At 42.5% G+C, this 19,881-nt stretch overlaps 1 protein-coding gene across 1 annotated transcript in view; it reads right to left on the bottom strand.

The window, feature by feature from the left end:
* The window catches only part of LOC142905813 (polypeptide N-acetylgalactosaminyltransferase 18-like), a 108,955-nt gene that overhangs the window by 48,241 nt on the left and 40,833 nt on the right, over positions 1–19,881 (bottom strand). Inside the window, exon 6 of the mRNA XM_076052952.1 lies at positions 17,741–17,855. Within this exon, the coding sequence (XP_075909067.1) occupies positions 17,741–17,855 (115 nt within the window). The remainder of the gene's footprint in view (positions 1–17,740; positions 17,856–19,881) is intronic.

Genomic DNA, 19,881 nt, shown 5'->3' with positions numbered 1-19,881 from the left:
GGAGGAGGGTGGGGCCAGCGATTGTGAGATGGCATATAGGGCATGTGAAAATGAAAGTGCAATCCAAAGGGCATGTGAGAATGAGAGTGCAATTCAAAGTGCATGTGAGAATGAGAGGGTGCAATCCAAAGGGCATGTGAGAATGAGAGTGCAATCCAAAGGACATGTGAGAATGAGAGTGCAATCCAAAGGACATGTGAGAATGAGCGTGCAATCCAAAGGACATGTGAGAATGAGAGTGCAATAACTAGGTGATTGTGCAATCCAACAAGAGCTTAGGTGAGAGAGAAGAAAGCTGAGACATCAAACTTAGCAAAACTTAAACAATGCAATGCAACTCAGAGAGTCGGCCAACATCACAGTTATATCTTTACCTGGTTGATCAAGTCCTTCCAATGATTGCTCAATTTTTTTCAATTTACTAGGTTGATAATATGTCTATGTTTGTATATCTGGATGGCTTCATGAACAAATCTTTGATGGTAGCCAGAAGGTTTTTTTTTTCCGAGACCAAGGTGCTCTGCATATATATAATGCCTCGTCCACAGCAGTATGATTCTCTCACCTGAAGACGGTAGCTTGTTGCGATCGAAACGTCGTGATCTATTATATTTATTTGTATTTGATTTATTTTTATTTTCCATCTACGTGACTTTACCGAAAGAACCAAAGATTAATTCCTGCAGTCACAAAAGCTTCGAACCTAGTTTGACATCTCACTATCTCCAGAAGATTTGCTTGTCAATTTCGATGTAGTATCTTTGTTTACCAAAGTTCCTGTGCCTGACACCATTACAATCATTGAAGATTTGGACCAACAAAGACTGAATGCTGATGTAACGGCCGTGGTTAGACACTGCTGCACCAACACTTACTTCACCTGGAATGGAACATTCTACAAACAAGTTGAAGGTACCCCATGGGTTCTCCCTGATCTCCAGTTGCAGCCAATGTTTTCATGGACAATTTTGAGAGAGATGTGATCCAGGCATCCACCCTACATCCTTCCTTGTGGAAGAGGTACGTAGATGACATGTTCGTCATCTGGCCACATGCCCTATCAGCTCTGGGCCAATTCTTCAGCCACATCAATTCCATACACCCAGCCATCAAATTCACCACGGAGGTGTAAAAGGACGGCAAGTTACTATTCTTGGATGTTTTAATCGAAAAGAGACCAGATAGCTCAATGGGACACTGCCTACAGGAAAGCCATCCATACTCTTGTTCTAATAACACGTTTGACCATTGCTAGACTGACGCAGCCTTTCGACCGGTGCTCTGACGAACGCCAAATTACACGCACGTTTTTCCTGATCGCACTGTATACTTTCTCTCTGGTTCTTTCGGTAAAGTCATGTAGATAGAAAAAGCAATAATAGAACACGACGTTTCGGTCGCAACACAAGCGTCTGTACACAAAATCCGTGATTTGATCCCATCGGTGGATGCGATTCCAGACATGCAATGTCCTGGTGTCTGGAAGCTGAGTTGTGTCTGCGGCAGCAATTACATTGTTGAAACGAAGCGACATGTATCAGACCGGGTTTGTGAACACAAATCGGATATGAAACACGGTAGAACCAACACCTCGGCAGTGGTGGATCATTGTTTCAACACTGTGGGCACACATGATATTGCTTTTTTCCGAGACCAAGGTTCTATGCAAACCCTCGGGAAACCATCAGATTTGTTCATGAAGCCATCCAGATATACAAAAGACAGACAAAACTTTAATCGAGAAGATGGATTCAGATTGAGCAATCATTGGAAGGACGTGATAAACCACGTAAAGTTTTAACTGCTGTGATTTTCACTCACCCACCCGTGCTGTTTTCTAAAAAAATATGCGTTTACTAATTCAAGACTCAAGATTGAAATCTCATTGACATGCTAATTTTACTCTACAAAATCCATCCCCCCCCCCCCCTCCTGTGCCTCTATAAAGCCACAACAGCAGATCATTATTTTCACCTGATGACGGACGCTTGTGTTATGACCGAAACGTCGTGTTCTATTATTATTTTTCTATCTACGTGACTTTACCGAAAGAACCAGAGAGTATGGAATCCTGCAGTCATGAAAGCTTCAAATCAAGATTGTATATTAATAGGGTTTTTCCCCTTTTTTCTGGCAACAAAACTGAAACCTTTTTACAAGAAATCATGTGTGCATTAACCACAATACTTGTGGTCAAAATGCAAATAGAAAACACTTATTATATGCATTGTCCTTGAAACTGATTGGTCCACACCAGAGACAGCTTTCTTTTGAGCCTCGTCTCAATTGGTGCTAGACCAAAGGATGCCAAAAGGCGTACAACTCAAATAGAATGCACTATCAAAGTAATGAGGGCTCGGGGTAAGTATCTACATCATTAGACCTCCTTTGCTTGTACCAAAAAAGGGGGTTTTCCCCTTTTTCTGGCAACAAAACTGAAACCTTGTAAAAAGGTTGCAAAAAGGTTTCACTGGCAAAGGAGGTCTAATGATGTAGATGCTTACCCCGAGCCCTCATTACTTTGCTAGTGCATTGTCTTTGAGCTGTCCGCCTTTTGGCGTCCTCTGGTCTAGCACCAATTGATACGAGGCTCAAAAGAAAGCTGTCTCTGGTGTGTGCCAATCAGTTTCAAGGACAATGCCTATATTATCAGTGTTTTTTGTTTGCATTTTGACCACAAGTATTGTGGTTAATGCACACATGATTCCAGAAAAAAGGGGAAAAACCCTAATATTATATTTTGGTACTGGCAAAGGAGGTCTAATGATGCAAGATTGTATGCTTTGTTTCTATTACTCTTGTTATTAGTCATGAAAAATATATATACGTGCTGTATTTTCATTGTTTAATTTGTCTGTAGTATATAATGCACTTTATATAATCTTCGAGACTGAAATCAAGCAAAGCTACTTTTTTCGTCATGCACATGGCACCAATTCCTGGAGAAGTACAGCCTTTGGAGCAGTTTTACCGGTTTCACCGGATCGGCCCTGGACCACCAAATAATGTTGGAAGCTGGATAGTCGTGCCTCGGATAATTATCAGTGATGAACTGTAAATTCAGTTTTTTTTTAAACGGCTGCCCATAAATTGGCAGCCTGTGGCTCAGGAGCCGCATGGGGCAACCAAAGAGCCGCAGGCTGCCAACCCCTGGATTAAGATGACTGGCAGATGCACTGACTGCGCCCCCTACTATGCCAACTCGCTGTGTTTTATTCGCCTGGCACTCCGCTCATTGTAGTGAGCGTTGCTCCTTTAAGCTCAGCTTGTGTTGGAGGGTGAATGCCTCGAACAAACAAATTAACGTTCTTCAGCTCTCCATGAGCTTCCTCCTCTATAGAGGCCGATCTTTACACTGCTGGTACCAGTCATCAATAGTTCAATCAGGTCCACATCCTCCTTTACTACATCAGTCTTTCTTCTACAGCCCGTGCCACACCCAGCCAAACAGAAGCTACTTGGCCATGCAGTGGCTGAGCATACAGGCTAGATTCCCCAGCAAACGCAGTCTTGCCTGCGGGAGTAGCTTAGCACTGAACCCATAGACTAACACTGGACCTATAGACTAAGACTGCACCCATAGACTTCTTGTTCATCCATCAAAGGTTGATGATGACCATGACACGGATGAGTGAGGTACGTTGAGAGTGCAGATGGCTGAAGAGACCAATCTGAACCCGGAACACTCTGTGGCACACTGAACATGATAAGTTGGTAGCAGCCTGCTGGGGGATGGGTCTCTTGATATGGGTCTTGCGCTGTTGTCTCTTCATCATGGTATTTTTGGTCCTACTGGTTTCAGAGGTTGTAAGGCTTTCCCATGATTTTTCATCTACGTTAAAGCTCTTGAAGGAGGCTTTCAGGGTGTCTAAAACGTTTTTTTTCGGCCTGCCTTGTGCTCGCTTCCCATTCTTTAGCTCTCCAAAGAAGATCTGCTTCAGGAGACGAGTGGCAGGCATCCCGGCCACATGGCCGGCCCATCAGAACTGTGCTTTCATAAGGTTTGTGGGAATGATCAGCATGCCAGCACAGCTGAGAACTTCAGTGTCTGGGATTCTGTCCTGCCACTTGATCCTCAGAAGCTTCCTCAAGCAGTTTAGGTGAAAGTAATTGAGTTTCCTTGCATGGCGTTGATATACTGTCCAGGTTTCGCAGCCATAAGTAAGAGTTGGTAGTATGGCTGCCTGGTAAACCTTCAGTTTATTGGCCAGCTTGATGCCTGTCCATTCCCACACTGAATCTCGCAGACGGCCAAAGGCTGCAATAGCCTTAGAAATCCTGATGTTGATTTCATCAATGTGAACAGCATGTGATAGAGTGCTACCAAGGTAGGTGAACTTGTCTACAGCTGACAGTTTCTGACCTTTCACAGAGATGGTTGGGTCCACGTATTGATTACCTGGGGCAGGTTGGTAGATAACTACAGTCTTTCTGTATTGATTGTGAGGCCGAAGTTTTTCAGGCAGTTGATAACTGGTCCATGAGGATCTGCATGTCAGAATTCGAGCCAGCATCCTCCGCAGGCTGTACAGTCCACCATCAAATCGTTAGATGAAGCGGATCCAAGTGTGGTCATTTGGAAAGGCATCTAGCAGCATGGCAGAGCACATCATGCTGAACAGGGTTGGTGCTAGAACACAGCCTTGCTTCACTCCGTTTGTGACTGAAAACTGTTCAGAGGACTCTTGGTGATCATGCACACTAGCCTTCAAGCCATCATGCAACTGCCGCATCATGGTTATACATTTGTCTGGGCATCCAAACTTTGCTATGATCTATCAGAGGTCCTCGTGGCTCACGGTGTTGAAAGCCTCTTAGGTCGACAAGGTACAGGTCAGAGTTTTGCTCTTGACATTGTTCTTGGAGTTGGCGGGCTGAAAACATGTCAGTGTTTACACCATTGGAACCTCCTTTGCCAGTAGCAATATACAGTATGATAATTGTTTTTTCACCCTTTTATCTGGCAACAAAAATGACACCTTTTTTACAAGGAGTCATGTTTGCATTGACCACAATACCTGCGGTCGGAATGCAAACAAAAAACATAACTCTTATAATGTATGCACTGTCCTTGAAATTGATTGGTCCACACCCGAGACAGCTTTCCTTAGAGCCTCGTCTCACATGGTGTTGGACCAGATTACGCCAAAAGGCGCACAACTCAAAAACAATGCACCATCAGAGTATGAGAGCTCGGGGGTAAGCATTTTCACCATTGGTGTCAATTTTGTTGTCAGATAAAAGGGTAAAAAAATAATTATCATATTTTGCTACTGGCAAAGTAGGTTCCAATGGTGTAAATTATTACCCCGAGCTCTCAAACTCTGATGGTGCATTGTTTTTGAGGTGTCCACCTTTTGGCGTCATCTGGTCCAACACCATGTGAGACGAGGCTCTAAGGAAAGCTGTCTCGGGTGTGGACCAATCAATGTCAAGGACAGTGCATACATTATCAGAGTTATGTTTTTTTGTTTGCATTCCGACCGCAGGTATTGTGGTCAATGCAAACATGACTCCTTGTAAAAAAGGTGTAAATTTAGTTTTTCCAGATAAAAGGGTAAAAAAACAATTCTCAATTACCATGTCAGTGGTTCCATGGTTTTTTCTGAAGCCACACTGGCTCTCGGGCAGCAGGCCTTGGTCAAGGTGTTCAATTAGACGATTCAGGAGGATTCTTGCAAATATTTTCCCCGCAATTGACAGCAAGTATATACCTCTGTGATTGTCACAGCCTTGTCAATTGAGCTTCATCTTGTAGAGGTGGAAAATCGATACATCCTTGAACTCCTGAGGGACAGCTTCTTGTCTCCATAATGACTAGAAGAGGTCAATTAGCTTCCCAACCAAACGAGGCCCTAACACCTTGTAGACTTCTGCTGGTATGGTGTCAGCTCCCGGAGCTTTTCCCGATGAGAGGAGACTGATGGTTTTTTAGATTTCTTCCAGAGTGGTTGGATCTGAAGTGACAAGTTCATTTCAACTTGAGGCAGCCTATTGATCACGTCTTCATTTATGGATGTAGGCTGATTGAGGACTGAGTTGAAGTGTTCAGCCCATCTGGCAAGGATTGTGTTTTTTTCTCTGTGAGCAGTGTAGTTCCATCTGCACTCAGGAGAGGTGAGCTTTCTGAGGGCTGTGGGGCATAGACTGACTTTAGTGCATTGTAGAAACGCTTTGAATTGTTGCTGTCGGAATATTGTATCTCCTCTGCTTTGTAACTGCACCAAGCATCATGAATAGCTCCAAGCTTGAGCTGGACAGTCCTGTGGATGTTGAATATGTATATTTTTTTACTCTCAGCTGCTTTCATTCAGGTAGGCTCTTTGCAGGCGATGTTCTCATCAAGGAGTGCCTGAATCATTTTCGTCGAACCAGTTTTGGTGTTTGTGCGTGGCAGCACCAACTGTTTCAAGCATTGTCGAGTGCAGGAGATTTCTGAGAGCTGTCCAATCTTCCTCAACATCTTCACAGCCAAGGCTTTGGGGCTCCAAGTGGTGGTCTAGGGCTTCAGCAAAGTTCTGCTTGGATGCTCTCTTGTGTCAGTCTAGAGATGTTGAGTCGCTTACAATATTTATTTGCTTCGTCGACATCTGCGAGGTTGTAATCCAGATGTTGAGCTTGGAGATAATTCTTGACTTAATGATTATGTAATCTGGCCAACATTCTGCACCACACATGGCATTTGTCACTTGGACGTCATGCCTCTCTCTCCTCCTGACAATTACATAGTCAATCGAGTGCAAATGCTTTGAGCCTGGGTGCATAGATATTGTTTTCTTGCGGTTTGGTGGTTAGAAGAAAGTGTTTGTGATCGGTAGGTAATGCAGAGCACATGTGCTTAGTAGCAAGAGGCCATTTCTGTTGCATTTGCCAACACCATGTGCACTTATGATCCCATTCCATGGCTGATGGTCAATTCCAACTCTCGCATTGAAGTCGCCGAGAATGATGAGTTTCTCTTTGCTGGGTAAAGCAGCAATTGCAGTCTCCAGGTGAGCTTAGAACATATAGATTTTCGTGACGGTAAAGTCACGTAGGTATAAAATAAATTAAATCACGACGTTACGGGCGCAACACAAGCGTCCGTCATCAGGTGGGACAACCACAGCAAGAAACAAATGCTGAAGTGGGCAAAAGGGCTGCCGTAACACGAGGCTACATAGGTAGGAGAGGGGGGAGGAGCCAGGGAGGAGAGATAGAGAGAATGGGGGGTGTGGGGTAGGGGGAGTGGAGTGCTGCAAGCTAGAGGGATTACAGGGCGAGCAAGGCACGAGCACGACAAAATTTTCATGGGGGGGGGAGGGAGGGGTGAGCGGGGCTGGGAGTGGGAAGCTGAAGAAACTGGAGATGCAGATATGAAGGCAACACCATAAAGCGGTTAAGGTTTTACATGGTTAATAACATCCTTCCAATATTAATTCTACTTTCCTTATTTCTGGGTGGTATTGAGCTTCATCCTGGCCCAAATGTAAATAACTCGTATAATTCTGTAGATTTTTCTGGCAGAAAAGGTGTTGGTGTTCTACATTTCAACATCAGAGCGCTTGTGATTAAATTAAGTCAACTAAAACTAGAAGTGGCAAATCTTGACCCGGACATTTTTTTGCCTTACAGAAATATTTCTCACTCCTGCCGTCAATGACTTGCAGATTACGATTGACAACTACAACCTTTTTAGGCTTGACCAAGGATCTAAAGGAGGTGGAATTGCCATCTATGTTCGTAATACTATTGCATGTTCACCAGCTCACTCCTTCTTTAAAAAAAATTGCTTTGAAGGTCTGGCTCTCAGAATAACTTTCCCAAATAATCAACAGATATTGGTAGTGTGCTGCTATAGACCGCCTAATGGGAAGGATGTTGAAGCTGCATCTGCACTGAGAGAGCGTTTTGGTGGCCTCCCTAAAGGTGAAATAGTTTAAGTGGGTAATATAAATTTGAATTGGCTAAACCCGCCAGCCGTGGCCACAAATTTTGCAGATGAATTTAACCTGTTTCCAATAATAAATTTCCCCACAAGACCCAACCTAAAAAATCCGGGACAGTCATCTCTGCTTGACGTCTTATTGACAAATGCCCCTCACAAAGTAGCACTAACTGGTGGTCTGGGTAATAACCTTAGTGATCACTCCTTCATTTTTGGGGTGATATCATCAGCCAGACCCAAAGCCCCCCCCCTAAATTGATTGAGAAGCACTCTATGAGACACTTCAGCACTCAGGCATTTACTAATGATGTGCTTCACTCAGATATTGACAAGGTCTGTGATATCCCCAACCTGACTACGGCTTGGGAGACCTTCAGGTACACGTTTCTTCAAATTCTTAACAAACATGCTCCGTTGGTTAGATTTAAAACTAAAGGCAACAGCCAACCATGGTTTGATCCTTTGATTACAAAGCTCATGAAAACTAGGGACAAGTCTTGGGCATGTGCTCAGAAAAGTAATTTGGTCAATGACTGGCTAGAATACAGGATTTTAAGGAATAGATTCATAAAAAAATACGGAATGCAAAAAATGCCTACTTTTTCTCCACTCTCCTGGAATCACATGGACATGCCAGGATTTTCTGGAAACAATCAAATGTATCGAAAAGGCATCCAAAACAGACAATCTGCCCGTTGAGCTTAACCGAAATGGGGAATATTTTTCAGATCCCCAAAAAATAGTTGACAATTTTAACCTTCATTTTTCTGAAGCTGGTAATTTTTTTGATAATGTATTAGGAGTCACCCCTGCTCATGCAAATTCTTACACCCCTGTCCAAACATTAAACGAATTTAGTTTCCAGCCAAACCACGAAAGTAATGTTCTGAAACAACTGTCCTACCTCAAAGGGTCCTCCTCTAACGGAGCAGATAGTATTCCGGTCTTTGCTCTACTAACTGTTGGTCACCTAATATACAAACCTATAGCCCATATTTTCAACCTGTCCATCAAAGAAGCATCAGTTCCTCTAGAATGAAACATTCCTATGTCCGTCCACTTCACAAAGGGGGCACTAAACATGATCCAAATAACTACCGACCTATCTCAATTTTGTCCCCGTTGATGAAAATTTTTGAAAAATTATTGAACTACCAAATTAGCAGTTTCCTGTCCACCAACAATCTACTACATCTAAAACAATCTGGGTTCCGAAAAAAATACAGCACCACATCTGCTGCATTAGACTCTCTGAATCACATTTACAGTAGCCTTGATAATAAGCAGTACTGTGCATGTCTTTTTCTTGACCTGTCCAAAGCTTTTGATACAGTAGATCACAACACCCTGCTTAGTAAAACTAAGTTGCCTCGGTTTTTCCAAAAACGCAGTAAAATGCTTAAAAATGTACCTCTTTTCTCGCACCCAAACTGTATTCACAGATGGTTGGAGGTCAAACAGTGTTACGATACCAAAAGGGGTTCCACAGGGTTCCATCCTCGGCCCCCTCTTGTTCTCTCTTTATGTCAATGACTTGGGCACTGACCTGGATCATTCCAGGGTAAATCTTTTTGCAGATGACACGATACTGATTACTGCTGGCCGCTCTCCGGATGACGTGATTGCTAAGCTCCAGGGTGATTTCAACAAAATAAAACATCAGCTAGTTGCTCTTAAACTAGTCCTGAATGCCTCCAAAGCCAAGGTGCTATGCTTCTCACCAGGACTAAAGCAGGAAGTTATTTTCCCCCAAATAGAGCAAGTCAAGATCTATAAGTATCTTTGGCTCATCCTGGATTCAAAACTGAATTTTGAAGATCACATTGATTATATTGGTAAAAAGACAAAAATAAAAATTGGTTTTCTGTATCGACACAAGCACTGCTTCCCCCTATGTTCCGTTTGGAATTGATAAAAGCTACCATACTGCCTCTACTTGATTACTGTGACATCGTGTATAAATCAGCCCCAAGTACTGTACTGAAGAAGCTTGATTCCATCTATCACTCGGCCTTAAGATTTGCATTGAACTGCCCATATAGGACTCACCAATGTGATCTCTACATTTGGTCAAACTTAACATCTCTTAATGTTCAACGGCTTGTGCACAAAATCGTATTTATTCACGATGTACTTACAAAAAAATCCGCAGACTACCTGCTGGATCTCCTCTCTGTTTAAAAGAACAAATTTGACCTCAGGTCTTAGCTCATTTACCAGCTTCACATTCCCTATTGCCGTACAAAAACTGGAAAAATGGCCTTTGCTATTGATGCCCCCCAGGGTCTGGAATGCTATTGCCAATAAACTGAAACTTGAATCACTACCTATGAGATCTTCACTCAACACTGCTCTAGAGGAGTTGTACACCCCTAGCTGCCACTGTTATTCAGTGGCCTAAAATAAATTAAAATAAAATGTTTCGCTCCGGATGACCACTGCAAAGTATTATCTGTATTTTGATTTAGTGTGCTGATCTTAAAGGTGCATTGAAAAAATTGATACTCCGACTGATGCTCCTGTTGTTGTAGAGTGACTCATGCAGCCATCTATGGCTCTTGGGTTTGGTGTTACATGTTATTTATGTAGTTTATTGTAAAAAAAAATCCGTCACAGTCCCTATGATCAATGTTACATTGCATTTATGGCTTTATTTTGGTGATTTCGAAAGTTTTTTGGTTTGGCCATGTTTGTTTGTTGTAGTACGGAGTTAGACTGATGGCCTTAATCTAAGTTGTCTTGTGGTTATTGTTGTTGCTTGACTTGCATCCCACTAGGATTTTTGCACACAGCGTTGGTGTACGGTGCTTTTTCAGGAATATTTTGCAGTTTTTTTCCTGGATTTTCTGTTTGCACAGTCACATTGTCACTTTAAGATGTTTTCTTGTTCATGTTTTTTTTGTTTGTTGCCGTTGCACCCGATTCAAGAGCCGAATGCCTCTCAGGGCTATACCAAATAAATGGAACTGAAAAACTGAAAACGAATCAGCACCCAAATGTAGTCTCCCATCATGTTCTCGTTATACCGTCCTTGGTAGCGGCGTTCAAAGTCCAGTATATCCTGGTGGAAGCACTCGCCTTGCTCCTCCGAGTGAGCTCCCATATTTTCCTTGAATTTATCAAGCTGAACATCAAGGATTTGGACTTTGAGGGACATCCTACAACCCATTGTGCCGTAGTTCTTCACTAGAGTCTCAACAAGCTCCACAGTTGTCGACCTTGTGATTGCCCAGGAAGCCACGAACCACTGCGAAAAAGCTGTCCTAAGCCGTTTTCTCCTTACTAGTGAGCTTCTTGGGGAATTCATTGCACTCCATGATCTTCTTTATCTGTGGTCCGACGAAGACACCGGCTTTGACCTTTGCCTCAGACAGTTTAGGGAAGAAGTCTTGCAGGTACTTTAACTCTGCCGACTCTTTATCTACAGCTCTGACAAATTGTTTCATGAGGCCCAATTTGATGTGCAGTGGTGGCATCAGCACCTTCCGCGATAAGCTGTACATTTCCTGTCTTGGTTGGGTAGTTTTGATTGTGGTCTGGGGTGTGTCGATCTAATAGACTAGTTTATTTGTTGTGATAATTGTTTTGTTTGTATCGTGGTGGTGAGACGTTAACTACCCTGCCTGGTATACTGGAGGTTCATGGGTTCGACCCCGGCCCTGATGCTTACTGTATATTTGGAGTTTGCATAAATCTTCTCAGAGATTTAAAGCGATATGTTTCATCACCACGGAACATTAACGGATGGGCGGAGCTAGAAAAGAAACGGGCGGGACTATGCTACAAGGGGCGTGGCCACACATCATTTTTGTGCAACTATAGTACCTGCTTTAGACGTGGACAAAGCGATTGCAGCCAATTAGGGAACGCGATTTCGCATGGCTGGATAAATAAGAGGTCAGAGGGTCGCCATAGTGGCTCAGAGACGTTATCTCCGTCTGCTGGTATACAGAAGAGCGTGGGTTCGATTCCGACCCTGACGCTTGTGTATTTAGAGTTTGCATGTCTCTCTCCCCATGGTCGCATGGCTTTTTCTCCAGGTCCTCCGGTTTCTCCCTCCGCATTGACAAGCATGCGTTTAAAGTATTTGGCTGCGATACATTCCATGTAATAAACCACTTCGTTGAGCTATCATTTGTGGCCAGGTTGCTTCTGAAATGAAAAATATAGCTCAGTGCGCCCTATCTGGTGAAATAATAGAAGTAAAAGTAATTGTTTTGGTGCTATTTCGGAATTTGTCTATTAATTTTATATATATGTACAATTAATGTACAGCATTATAGGATGCTATTAGGATGAATGACGCGACATAAAAGGAAAGTATTCATAATAATTCAAATTCATAATGCACACTCCATCCTAAGATCCCAAAACACCCACTATCCCCCCCCTCTTTGCAATTGCAATTGAGCCTCTGGCATCCAGGATATGAAGGAGCCAGGAGATATTAGGTATATGCTACAGGCAAGTTGAAAATCAAGTTAATTTATGCGCGGATGATGTTCTGCTTACCATCACAAAACTGGAGACCTCAATTCCTGCCAGAAGCTTATTGTGGAGTACAGTGCAGTTTCAGGCTATTAACGCAATGTGACAAAGTCAGAAATCATGTGTCCGCCCAACGTCTCCTCCTTCAGGTGGTGCCTCTCCCAAATCAAGTACCTCGGGGTGAACATCACTTCCAACTTAGTGGACCTCATCAAACAAAACTCCCTCCCCCTTCTGGAGATTGAGGCCTCGCTAGCCATTTGGTATGATATCCCGCTATCACTCCCCAATCAGGTCCACATGGTCAAAATAATTACTCTTCCCGAAGACCATCCATCTCAGGATGATCCCAACAAAGATACCTCAGAAATTATTCAGTAAGCTCCGCTTCCTCGTATACCCCTTTAGCTGGGGCCACAAGATCGCCGGGATCGACAACCATACCTTAACTCAGAAGAATAAATGCGGTGGGCTGGCGCTACCTGATTTTCCTAAGTACTACTTATCGGGAGGCATCCTTATGGTCAAGCATTGGCACAACAAGAACAGACAGGGTTTCTGGAATAATTTGGAAGAGGCATCAGTATCCCCTGGAGCAGAGAGAATAGTCAAATCGCACCCTAGAGATAAGCCCTTGGATTTTAAACCATTATCCTCGGTCAACATAACTCTATGGATCCTGAGAAATAGACTGATCACTATCACCTTTGGCTTCCAGCAACTCTCCCCTTTGTAGGATAATCCATCACTCAGAATTGAGGGCAAGGTGGTCAGCTGGCCAGCTTGGAAAAGAGTGAGAATCGGGGGGGGGGTGATCTCTCGTCTGACGTAGGGGGGGGGGTGGGAACTCTACAAAATATGAGAAAGTTATATGACATCTCAAATAGCGATTTTTTTTCAATGTTCTCCTGATCAGGGACACTATGAACGAGGCAAGGTATGTTGACCTTCAAAAGATCCCCTCCCCGATATGGGTATGGCTGATGGAGGAGAGGGCCCACTATAAAATCTCTGAGGCATACCAACTCCGACTCCCCGGCCCTACCGAGGTGAAACTAAAGACCAGGGCGCTTTGGGAGGGGGTGCTGGGCTGCCCGATCCCATCAGAGTCTTGGAAACTAATTTAGCACAACCCCCGGCAAGGTCTAAGATCCCTGCCTCTCAGGACGATTCAATTCAAGTACCTTCATGGCACATATCTCACTAACCATCGGAGGGTTACATTCTCCCAGACCATATTCGCAGACTGACCAAGGTACCCCTGGGGACCATCCAAACATACTTTCACGCCTTTTGGGACTGTCCTACCATGATAAAATAACGGATCTGTACAACGTGATGTCTGGCACCGATATACTACCTAGCATTAAATCCTCCCTCCTGGGCCTTAAACCCCAAGGTATCACAGGCACCAACACAGCCTTTTCCAAGTAATTAATATTTCGGTTAGAAAAACCACCCTGAGCTCCTGGAAGAATAATGTGGCTCCCTCATTCACCCTCTGGCATAACTACCTATTCGCCCTATCGAATAGAGAGGAATAGGAAAGGGTAATTCACCCCCTCGTGAATGCCACTCCAGAGACCCCGAGTTGACTTGATTGAACTAAAATGAGACTGCCCCCCTCTTCCCACCTTCCGCCCCGAAGAAAAGGGATCTGACGTGCATACCATATAACACTACGTTCCTACACGTCCGCATTTGTTGTTTGTCCGAGCCGCCTAACCCGCTATGCACCGCTCACCTGTCACGTTGTAGACCCATCCTCCTCGTGGTTGGATCGATACAAATAATTAACAGAAAAATAAGAATCATTATTAACTTTTCGTCATGGTACAAGTGAATATTATTTTTATACGTTATTCAGCTTAGTTACCAATGTAAGTTCTATACTCTTTTGTTCTTTCGGTAAAGTCACATAGGAATAAAATAAAATAAATCACGGCTTTTTGGGGCGCAACACAAGTGTCAGTCATCAGGTGGGAAAGCATGCAACACAAATGTCCAGCATGCAACACAAGCATCCGTCATCAGGTGACGGACGCTTGTGTTGCGCCTGAAACGTCGTAATTTATTTTATACCTATGTGACTTTACCGAAAGAACCAAAGAGTATGGATTCCTGGAGTCACGAAAACTTCAAATCAAGAATGTAAGTTATTTTAATGGAGGGTCCTTCCTAGTTTTTGCAGGAGAGGGTATGTAAGCATGTATGTTGAATATATTTCACACCGTATGTAGCCAACCATATTAATAAAATGTGCGAGTAAGGACAACAAACTAAACACAAAAAGCTGTTCCAAAGAAATGCATTTTCAATCTAATATAGTGGTGTAGTACAGTATATAACAGCGCAGTGATTAATTCAGTATGTATGTAGAACTTATTTCGCAACGTACATAACCAACTGTGCTAATCGGAGGTGCAGGGAAGGACAAACTATACAAAAATTAGTTCTAAAGAAATGAGTTTTCAATCTAGGTGTAATGTATAATAGTGCAGTGTATAGTGTAGTACATATCAATATTGAACTTCTTTCACACCGTACTTAGCCAACCGTGTTAATCAGAGGTGCGTTGGAAGGACAACAAAGTTAACACAAGAAACAAAGCTAAAGAAATTAGTTTTAAATCTCGATGATTTAAAAGTACATAGCTCCCTGTGGCTTGCTAATATTGGGGTGACGTTGCTGCTACTGTGTGAAATCCCAATTGATACATTTTCAGCCAATTGTTCTGCATTGCGATGTCTTAACCAATTTCCGTTACATTCAATGGTTAGTTTTAGCTATGGGAGGAACATCGGAGAACCTGGAGGAAACCCATGCAGAACAGGTGAGAACATACAAACTCCTACTCAGTGTTGTATATATGACTTTTCCAAAAAAATATTTAAAAAGTGATATTGTCTATTTTGGATGTCAGAGTTATCTGTGCACATATACGTGGGTTTATTGCATTCCGAGAGTGGGGTAACTATGGAAGGACAAACCAATTAACATTTGCAAACAAGAGACTTTAATTAAAAGAGCCTATTAAGAATCACAAGAGCTGGTGATGGTCTTAGGAATTTGTCACATTCTACTTCCCAGGAATTAAACTAAGTGATAAAAGAGAAGGGGGAGGCAAATCCACGGCAGGCCACAAAAATATACGAGATCGAGCCTGGCGTGCAGACGACCCATGCGCGCACAGCGCAGCACAGCCAACGGCTGACTGATAGCGTGCTGACTTGAGAGCCGCGAGCATACTCCAGCTGTGGATCGAGCATGATGCACAGAAAACTCTGCGAATGCCCAGTGAGCAGCGTGGCTGCGAGTGCGCTCCAGATGTGGACCAGGCCTGTTGTTCTACACATCCTTGTGGGACTGTAGGTATTTTCGGATTGAAGGACGACAGAAGATGGAACGTAAACTTTACACTCACTCGCCATTTTTTACTGTACCTTGTACAGGTTTGTGAGCCAAGAAGAATCTCAGCTTAACTTCATCACGCATCATAACAAAGAAATAATGTATTGTCGTGTCATTATGAGACATTAGCCGGGTTATTTTATCATAATCAAGTGACCATGCGATTCGATCGTTGATGCTTTTGTAGTGACGTTAATTATGTCACTAGACAGTTAGCGCCAGCCACTACCCCAGGAGTGCGGCTGTGCGCCTACAACCTCTCTAGGGGGCGTAGTCCTGGAGACAGGGTAGCAAGGGGGCCCGGAAGGGGGCTCAAGAGCTCGTGAGGGGGAGCCGGGAGCCTCCTGGCAGGATGCCAGGAGGGGGCGTGGCCGGGGCGGAGCGAGACTACGCTCGTGGGGATAAAAGGGAAGCCACGACAGCGATCGGGGCTCGTCTGTGGAATCATCCTGGGGTTCCGCGTCTCGTCGTCTCCGAGTCTTCGGTATTCGCTCGGCATCGTGGGTCAGGCAGCATATTAGGCTGACTGACCCGTTCGTGTAGTTAACTCGCTATTAACATAGTTTACAGTGTAGCTACACCTACCTACAGAACCAGTATACGTTTAAAGTTACCTCGTGAGGGAAAGTTGTCAATAAACGTGTTGCCTCAAACTCCAGAGCGTGTGTCTCCATGTGCACCACGACACTTTTATAACCATTTGATATGCATGTATGAGCACGCATTCCCTACGAATATTTTGCTAGTTTTAGGTGTTTGCCTATTGTTCACTTTTTATCACGTGATCGTGAGATTTAACCATTGATGCTTTAATGATCATTGAGTACGGATTGATGAGTATGTATATTTGCTCTTCTGGTGATAAGTGTTTTTGGATATTATAGTAAGTGTTATTAAAGTCGTTTAAATTAAGAAGGGTCGGAGAGCTTATTTCCTAACTCATGCATCCCTTTCTCAATTATGAGAAATGTATCCTGCTGTGAGATCTGAATCCTGTCACCTGACATAATTTCACATAATTGATAAAGCGAGAAACATTGATATTATCAGGATTAATAATACTCCTATACAACGAGACTGCCAATAATAATAAGAACTTGTGATAACTTTATGCATAATTGCTTCATAAACATATTCATACCAATTGATCGTTAATGGTTTTTTTTTATAAATCACAATAATTATTCATTAAGACACATGTTTAATCACGTTTAATTACATTTACACCTCATTACCTTAACATTAAAATTATTTTTAAAAAATTCCACATTATTCAATTGTATTAATTTCACGTGATATTTTAGTATTTTTTTTTTTATCACAATATATACAACACCACAAAGGTGCCTGACTTGATAACAGGATCCAGGCTACTCCTTGCTGTGAGGAAGCCACTGGAGCTATAGATCTTCAAATCATATAGATGAAGAACTTATTTAGTTATAACTGCTTTTTGTGTTTAGTGTATTGTCCTTCCCCCACACATCCGATTAGCACGGTTGGCTATGTATGGTGCGAAATAAGTTAAAAATATATAAACTACACTATACACTATTATAAACTACGCTGCTATACACTACACCGCTGTACTACATTGATTACTCATTACTTAAGAACTGCTCTTTGTGTTTAGTTTATTGTATTTCCCTCACATCTCCGATTAGCATGATTGGCTATGTACGGTGCACGAGACGTTCAACATATATACACTACACTAGACACGACACTATGATATACTACACTACTATACACTTCATACATATACATTATACTACTATACTACATTGAGAACTAATTTATTTAGAATTGCTTTTGTTAACACTGCGTTTGCCACCCTGCCACCCTGCCATCCAACACATCGATCACACAATCAGCCTGGTGGAATAGTGATCACATATGGGAGAGTTAACCCACCCTGATTCCGAGTTCGACATTTTCTCCTCCGTACACCAGCATCCCTTCATCCAGGAACCCGATCTCCTCCAGGTAGCCCTTATTGGCCGCCATGCAGCCCATCACAGCCGGACTCCTGGGGATCAAATCACAGCAATGTGGTACACATCTAAAGGTGCATTTCACATTCTCAAACATTATTTTAGTATGTACATATGTTTAACTTATTTTGCACCATATATAGCCAACCGTGCAAATCGGAGATGCAGGGGAAAGATGACAAACTAAACACAAAAATGTGTTTTTTGTATCTTCATCATTAGACATCCTTTGCCAGTACCAAAATGTAATAATAGGGTTTTCCCCCTTTTTTTCCGGCAACAAAACTGAAACCTTTTTCACAAGGATTCATGTCTGCATTAACCACAATACCTGCAGTCAAAATGCAAACAAAAAACATACCATGATAATATATGCATTGTCCTTGAAACTGATTGGTTCACACCAAGGGACGGCTTTCTTTTGAGCCTCGACCCAATTGGTGCTCGACCAGATGACGAGGCTCAAAAGAAAGCCGTCCCTTGGTGTGGACCAATCAGTTTCAAGGACAATGCATATATTATCATAGTATATTTTTTGTTTGCATTTTGACTGCAGGTATTGTGGTTAATGCAGACATGAATCCTCGTAAAAAAAAGGTTTTAGATTTGTTGCCAGAAAAAAGGGGAAAAACCCTATTATATTGTGTTTTTTGTGTTTAGTTTATTGTAGAGCACCCGTCGCAATAAAACTGTCACAGAGCGCTTCACAAATGAACACATTAAAACTTATATAACGTTGCATAAATCATTTCAATTACAAACGCAATTTAAGGTATACACATTGGTTAAAATTGTAATGTAATTTTTTAAAGCAGACTATCAACCCACTCCCCAAACCAATAAACAGGCACCCATAAACCGACCATCAAATAGTGGTGTCAGACTGACAGACAAATCACCACAGGGACGCAACTATGGAGTGTATGCAACCTATGCGGTGCATAGGGGTCCAGTCGGCCACAAGTCGGCCTCGAATGAACAGATAAACAAGTAAAATAGTTTAACACGTAGGCTTTCACGACCAATATTATTCATAAAGGTTTTTGGGTTAGATCGCGTTATTTTTAAATGTCTCGTAACCCTCCAACACCCGACACGGCCAAACAGTAAAAAATGTGTCACGTTTACAAAGGACAAAGAGTTCACTACTTTAGCCCACCTATATGTTGAAGAGTGACTAAATATTAAAAATTTTGAGTACGCCGTTTCGCTGGTAATTACATCCAGCATCATCGGGCAATTTGACACCTTTTTTACAAGGAGTCATGTTTGCATTGACCACAATACCTGCGGTCGGAATGCATTCCGACCGCAGGTATTGTGGTCCAATGGTGTAAATGCTTAACCCGAGATCTCATACTCTAATGGTGCATGGTCTTTGAGTTGTGCGCCTTTTGGCGTCATCTGGTCAAACAGCATGTGAGACTAGGCTCTAAAGAAAGCTGTCTTGGGTGTGGACCAATCAACTTCAAGGACAGTGCATACATTATCAGAGTTATGTTTTTTTGCCTTCTGACCGCAGGTATTGTGGTCAATGCAAACATGACGTAAAAAAGGCGTCAGTTTTGTTGCCAGATAAAAGGGTAAAAAAACAATTATCAGTAATAATTAGTTTTACACAACACTTCAACGTTATCAAAATCAATTGAGTGTCCTTGTTGACAAGCATGCTCTGCCACTGCCGACAGTTGTGTTTGAGATCATTTAATATTTATTTGGTGTTCTTTTAGTCTTACGCTGATGTTACGTCCAGTCTGTCCAATATAGCATCTGCCACATAAACAATTCATCCGATATACACCTTCTGTTTATAATTTAGGCAATTCGTCTTTAGTATCAGACTCCAGTTTTTAAATTTTGTGTACTGTACCAAATCTTACTTTAATGTTTTGCTTTTGCAAAACACGGGTTAATTTGTCAGTTACTCCTGAGATATATGGTATTTTAGTGGTTTGAACAATCTGATCACTTTCAGCAGAGTTGCTTTGCGTTCGTGATTTCGCATTCAGTGCTATGTTAATTTGAGCATTATTGTAGCCATTCTGTCTTAGTGCTTCTTTA

Source organism: Petromyzon marinus, chromosome 59 (genome assembly GCF_048934315.1).
Source record: "Petromyzon marinus isolate PM22_M1 ecotype Great Lakes invasive population chromosome 59, UKy_Petmar_22M1.pri1.0, whole genome shotgun sequence".
Classification (NCBI taxonomy): Eukaryota; Metazoa; Chordata; class Hyperoartia; order Petromyzontiformes; family Petromyzontidae; genus Petromyzon; species Petromyzon marinus.
Note: the sequence above shows the minus strand (reverse complement) of the source record. Positions and strands in the feature narration are given on the sequence as shown.